We start from the raw sequence: 6,708 nt of genomic DNA on the forward strand, positions 1-6,708 counted from the left end.
AAAAATAAAGTCAAAGTGTGGGTTTGGCATGTGGTTTGACATCCTGACAACATTTCATACATGATTTCTTAATGTAGAAACCAATGATTAAAAAATTCTAAATAAAACATGTTTACAAAAAATACATAAACTCAAAGTTTCCACCATAATGTAATATGACCTGAACCCTAAAACACATCAGTGGGTTTGAAATGCCTTTTATACTTGAATAAAATCTCCAAAATTACACACTTCATTCAAGTCATAAACTGCTAAAATTAAAAATTTGTTGGACTTTCAACTTTCTGAAGGTCCTTGAACTAATCATGCATGGCACGCCATTCTGTCGGAAAAGTGCGCTATTTCGTTAAAATTGCTTTAGTCTACATGTCCCACTTAAAAATTCCCCAAAAAATAAACTTTTACTCGAACAAAATTCTGTAAAAAAAAAATATAAATAAATAAAATAAAGCTGCAACCAACGTTTACGTGACAAAAACTCAGCGATGTTTTGGCTGAACTGTGTTTACACAGAGCAGAGAGGAGACAAGAATGGAAGCAGACTTAAATGTAGGTTGTAAAACATCTACAGTATGTGAAGTCGTTACTTTGTTTTTCCAGTATCGGAAGCAGCTGTGGACACCCGGGAAAATGCAGATTTCAGGCTTTTTTTTAATTGTTGTAAAAACTAATCAAATTAATTACTTTTTTTTCTGATTTATGTCATTCTAACCATGCTATCCAACTCAAAAGATATTTCTGAGTTAGTTCTCCCTCCTTGTACATAGTTGTTTTGTTCCCATAGAGCTGCAGGACTTTATATTGCAGATAAAAATTAGTGCACAGTGACTAAAATCACGACCTGCGCAAAAAATTAGAAGATTAACGTTCAGATTTTTCCACACGGCACCAATTACATTTTAATATCAGTTTACCATAGAAAAGACGATCTCTGAATAAAAACGATGCTGATTGAGCGGGCATTTTCGGCTGCTTTTGGCTGACAGCTGCATCTGTAAATCATTTTAGGTTGTATTAAGTTAAATTGCCACTCTCATGTCTTGCTTTACCTTGTGAAAAGGCGTCATGTTGCCAGTTGGCTCCCACATTTGGGGCTCCGTCATTTAACACAACGTCCACCTTCCACGTTTGAAGCTCCTTTCGGAGAGCCTGTAAGCGACACANTACGACATCGAGAGACGGAAGCGTACTCTGATTGGATAGGATGTGGACAACGACTGCCACCTAAAGGTTTGGCATGTTTATGAATGTGCTTAACAACACACTTATGCGGTTAGCTGTGGATGGATTTTTATTCTAAAAACGAGGTGGTGTGTAGGGGGGAGGATATTCGGTTTTATAAAAACCCTGCTACATGTGGACAAGGCCTCAGACTACAGGCAGTTCATGTTGGTAGAGAGCATTGTGGGGGTTTAGCAGCAACGGGACCATGACAGAGACTCAGGTCATGTGTTTCAGACAAACAGGAAAGGACCACGACAGCGTTATTATATCCCAGTGATTAACGTAACGAAGCCGCCTCTGTAGCCCTGATCATGCGTCTAATGGCTAAAACAGCATCAGTACAGGACAAATGTCCACTGTGCTAAATCTGTGCAATCAATGAATTGATTAATAATGACTAATGCTGCTTATTATTGATTAAGAAAAATATTCAAACGGACTGTGCTCTCCGTTTAAGGCATCAGTGGATGGAAACAAAGGATTGGACTTAGTTTAAAGCTCATGATGAGTTTAAAAGTCCCTCAATCGAACCCGTACATTCCTAATGACAAGACAGGAAAAGTGGAGACTTTGACAAGTTAACACAGTGAAATCTCACCTCACTGGCTTTTCCCAGAAAGTCCACAGGGTTGTCGGCTTTCAGAAAAGCTGTTAGCGTTAAACTGTGGAAGAGCGTCAGATCACCATCGCTGTATCCCTCCGCCTGGAACAGGGACGGATAAAACATTCAGGTTAAATGTGGGCCGTTTTCTCAAAGTTTATACAGTATGAGTGAGAACTATCACATCAATGTCACAATAAATCCTGTGTAAGCTGCAAATCATTACAGTGACCAACGGTTTACTTGAATTTATCAGTTATACACTGCTCATCTTGTACTTCATCAGCACGAGTAGCACACATACCTTAGGTTTCTTGTCAGGAATCAGGTCCCTGACCGTCTTGGCCTGCACCTCCACCTCTTTGAACGCATGTTTAGGGTCAAAGAACTTACTGTCGATTTTGTCTGGGGCGACAAAACCTGGTAACGACAACGAAAGCTTGGTTTAGATGTGCTCTGCAGGGATTGTTAACAAACACAAACCTGTTTTCTATCTATTTTTGACAATTAACAGATGATGTAGCTGCCACTGACCCTGACAGATGACGAAGATCTCAGCGGACTCGTTCCTCGACGCCTGTGGCTTTGTGGCCTGCACCTTCTTGAAGAACTGCTGGAAGATCCAGAGGAGCGGCTGGTAGTCTTTGGAGCGGAAAACCTTGGTGATGAAAGCGCCGCCTTTGGTCAGAAACTCACAGGCCAACTTCAGAGCCATGAGGGTCAGATGAGCTGAGCGCAGAAACAGAGAATGTAGGTATGAACCTGATAAACTAGGCAGCAACGTGATTTGAAAACAACTAAACATAAAAATAAAAGATCATTGTTGAACAAAAATAAAGTCAAAGTGTGGGTTTGGCATGTGGTTTGACATCCTGGACTTTCAACTTTCTGAAGGTCCTTGAACTAAACATCCGTGGCACGCCATTCTGTCGGAAAAGTGCGCTATTTCGTTAAAATTGCTTTAGTCTACATGTCCCACTTAAAAATTCACAAAAAAAATAAACTGCTACTTTTAGGTTGTATTAAGTTAAATTGCCACTCTCATGTCTTGCTTTACCTTGTGAAAAGGCGTCATGTTGCCAGTTGGCTCCCACATTTGGAGCTCCGTCATTTAACACAACGTCCACCTTCCACGTTTGAAGCTCCTTTCGGAGAGCCTGTAAGCGACACAGACAGCAGCTCAAAATCATGCCACAAACACTACTTTAGCTTCGTGTTTTACTGCAGTCTTCCAGCTTCCTCACCTGTCGGCATTTCTCAGTGGTGATGTCTTCTTGCAGCGTCACAACGTTGGGGATTGGTTTGATGGGAACCAGATCGACACCTGACAGGGAGGAAAAGCTCCTTAAAAAGTTGTCTCTCACACATACTTTTTGTGTGAAACTTATCACTGCAACCAGTATAACAAGACATTAACAACTTATTGTCATATCGGCACGTTAGTAGCATGACACTCACCAATAATAAGACTTGAAACAGGCATAAACTTGGACGCCACCTGCAACCTGGAAAGAGATTTACCACCACAATTCATCACTTCATTCCATATTTCTCAATATATGTCATTCATCTGTCTATTTGCCAGGAGGGCTGCAGGATGAGTCGTTTTAGGACTGACACTGTGGCTGAAAAACATTTTATATAAACTATCTGTATGATAAGGTGCAATGGATATAAATCTTGCTTAGCATCATTTTACGAAAGCTCTTGAGCTTTATCCTATCAACGAAGTTACAGTAAAACAAAAATGCGAGTTATTCTGGTGACAACTCTAAATTAGCATTGAAGCTGGGCTAAGACACAACTTGTTACACCAATTACCGATTGTCTACATCTGACAGAATTTAAAACTACATACACAGTAATTTATTGGCAAGTTGGTCAAACTTTGGTTTACTTCTTGTCGCCGTGTGCCATGACATGGTGTCACAGAAATAACTACATCTGAGTTTGAACAGGCTGCTTACCATCCTCCAGGAGCAGCGCACAGATCCACCACAGCTCTGGCTTTCTGCAGAAACTGGAACTTACGGTTGAGCTGGATGAGTTTGAAGGAGGAACGTGAACGATAACCTGAAAACAGATAACAAAGGAGAGTTTTAACTCCTCTAAAATCCACAGTTTTTAGTGTCAGCGAGGAAGCTATAGAGCCTGCTAATGCTAATATCAAGCTTAACGCTTGTTTTCTGCGCTCGCCGCGTTTACCTGTTTCTTTGGCCAGGTGGTAGAATTTATCTTTTCTGGTTTTTCCAACTTTAAGTTTCTTTCCCATGGTTGTTGCTGTGGCTTTACACCGGATTCAAACAGAAAAAAATAGTCTCCGTCTACTCAGGGACCTCAGTCGTCCATGAAAACAACACGTGTAGCTGTCGTGGCGCAGATGTTTGACGTCACACGAGTTCCTTCTTCTTCTTCTGTTTAATTTCGGTTGTACGCAGGAAGTTGACGTTACCGGCTGTCAGCCTCACTGAATGCAACAACAACAGACAATTCAGTACGCTTTATTGACATAAATATTAGTTCAGCAATATTACCAAATGCTGTTTTATTAATATTAAGTTGTTTTTTTGTTTTTTTTTAATGAGCACGTAAATAAATATTTACACAAAATAAATACATGTGGCATTATGGGCAAAAAGTGCCTTGATAAATAAATAACTGTACCATTACTGGGGAGAATTTTGTGTTTGAAACAATCTCGTGAGTAAATGTGGCATTAGGGAAAAAATACAATAATAAAAAAGTGTCCCTGAATTATTTTGATCAGCTGGAAACTGTTCTGTCTGTGAGATTTCAATCTCTGGAGACACAACAACTTTAAAATAGGGTCCTAGATAAGGTGGACTTTTAGGGAGGGGAGTGAGGAAAGGAGGTGAGGAAAGGAAGCGAGGCTCTCTCTCCCCCTTCTTGGCCTGTCCCTGACGGGAAGCTCCGCCTGCACTGAGGAACACTGGAAAACTTTCTCCACGCTGCAGATTGCGCACTTAAACTTGGCAATGGCGAACAAATATCCCGTTTATGGTGAGTTCTGTGACTGCTGTGATCAGTCTGTGTGTCATCTTAACTCGATTCTGTTTGCAGTCAGACATTGTGCTTCATCTAACGGTTCACTGTGTCTGACCTCCATTTAAAGCTGCGCAGCTGATAGCAGCCAACAGCTGTTTATGGTGTCTTCTGAAGTCTGTACAAGTGTTTGTTTATAGGGCTGGTCCGAAGAGCAATTTCTGATCTCCGGACATTCGGTCCCAATTAATGACGAATATCCCGAATATTCGGTGGGGGCGCGGTGGTGGTGCATGGTGCGCTCAGGCAGGCTCGGACAGGGGGTGCGCGCTCGGACGCGCTCGGGCTCCTACGTGACGTGACGCACAGGCTAAACAGACCACTTCATGTGTTTAGGTTAACGGTGACGGCTCCGATATTCGGAGATCCAGTTTGATATCCCGATTCCAGCACTGCGAACGAATAGTCGGCTATTCGGCTATTCGGGCTAAGCCCTATTTGTTTATTGCACTTTATTCTCCTGTAGTGTGTTAAAGTTGTGAAAGCAGCTGTGCAGTGAAAGCAGCTGTGCATCGACAGAAGCATGAATCTGATTTTCTGTTGTTTGTTCATAACCTAAAGATATTCAGTAGAGCAGAAAAGGAAACAGAAAGTACTCACATGAAGAAGCTGCCATCACAGAATTTTGAATTTTCTTAAAATTAAAAAGTCATTCCAAGCATTACAGAGGAACTACTCACACAAACTCAAATAAACACAAATACGTCTGTTTAGAATATATGAAAGGACAACATTCAGAACCTTCCCAAGAATCTTTGCATCGTTAGATTTTCTTCTGTCATGAAAACATTACTCCAAGTGTTTAATCGATTAGTCGGCGATTAACTCAATAGTTGACAAGTGATCAGGTATTTGATGAATCACTGCAACTGTATTATGAAGCAACATATTCGGGCTTTCTTTGTGTTAGCTGGCTCGACAAAACCTAAAACCCCAGTTAGAGACAATGGGTTCATTAAATATTTTACGTGATCTAATCTGTGTTCTCTCAGCTGCAGCACCAGCAGCGTACAACACACTGGGATGTAAATCAGGACCACACAAAAACACGCATTTATCAATTTTCTGCATCACCAAATGAATGCTTGTAGGTTTCCATAGCGACAGGATGGGTAGCTTTACCTGCATGGCTTTGTCCATTGAGGTTTAAAAACATACTGCTCAGCAGGTTTGCAGACAAAACCTCGGGTTAGAATATGTATCGCTCGGAGAAAATGTTGTCAGAAGCAGAACTGATGGAAGAGCAGTGGTTCTTACAGATGATTTAATCCCAAACACAGCTTAACATACCTGTGAACCTGTTAATCTGTCTTTGTAGTTCAGTTCTCTGTCGTCCATGTAACGTTGTACAGCTGATATCAGGAACAGCTGTCGATTGTGTCTTCTAAAGCCTTTAAGTGTGTTTGTTTATGTCATCAGATGCTACAGCAGCACCACCAGCCCCACGTTTGCTGCATCGATCTGCTCCACGTGTCAAAGAGCCCACGAGCAGAACAGGGAACTGTTCGTTCAACCTGGTTGAAGGTGAGAATCTTCCATGACACACACTGTTGGTGTGTGAGTGTGTGTTTGATTGGGTGAATGAGAAACACATTGTACAGCTTTTTGTAGCGCACAGCTGAGGTTAGTTATAAGTGTCCTCATTTATGTTGTGCAAATGTTACTTTCCTACAGTGCATAAAACCTGTGAAAGCAGCTTTCCACTGATGGAAACAGGAATTAGTTTTTCTGTTCATTCCTACAAGAAAAAACATCAGTTTCAGTCATCTTGTTTAACCCTATAATTATAATTAAAATTGTAATGAATATTTATTAGAATT

At 41.0% G+C, this 6,708-nt stretch overlaps 2 protein-coding genes across 2 annotated transcripts in view; one reads left to right on the forward strand and one right to left on the reverse strand.

Annotated features, from left to right (window-relative positions):
• ftsj3 (FtsJ RNA 2'-O-methyltransferase 3) overlaps positions 1–4,203 on the reverse strand; it is a 15,280-nt gene extending 11,077 nt beyond the window's left edge. Inside the window, exons 1-8 of the mRNA XM_008293699.1 lie at positions 4,031–4,203; positions 3,793–3,898; positions 3,284–3,330; positions 3,070–3,149; positions 2,883–2,982; positions 2,360–2,554; positions 2,130–2,245; positions 1,823–1,927 (exon numbers count right to left, since the gene is read on the reverse strand). Coding sequence (XP_008291921.1) covers positions 1,823–1,927; positions 2,130–2,245; positions 2,360–2,554; positions 2,883–2,982; positions 3,070–3,149; positions 3,284–3,330; positions 3,793–3,898; positions 4,031–4,097 — 816 coding nt within the window. The 5' untranslated portion in view covers positions 4,098–4,203. The remainder of the gene's footprint in view (positions 1–1,822; positions 1,928–2,129; positions 2,246–2,359; positions 2,555–2,882; positions 2,983–3,069; positions 3,150–3,283; positions 3,331–3,792; positions 3,899–4,030) is intronic.
• Positions 4,204–4,748: 545 nt separating this feature from the next.
• Positions 4,749–6,708, forward strand: part of LOC103366085 (uncharacterized) — a 27,739-nt gene continuing 25,779 nt past the window's right edge. Inside the window, 2 exon segments of the mRNA XM_008293714.1 lie at positions 4,749–4,846; positions 6,308–6,412. Of these exon segments, the coding sequence (XP_008291936.1) occupies positions 4,822–4,846; positions 6,308–6,412 (130 nt within the window). The 5' untranslated portion in view covers positions 4,749–4,821.

This window comes from Stegastes partitus, unplaced genomic scaffold (assembly GCF_000690725.1).
Source record: "Stegastes partitus isolate 25-593 unplaced genomic scaffold, Stegastes_partitus-1.0.2 Scaffold904, whole genome shotgun sequence".
NCBI classification, from domain to species: Eukaryota; Metazoa; Chordata; class Actinopteri; family Pomacentridae; genus Stegastes; species Stegastes partitus.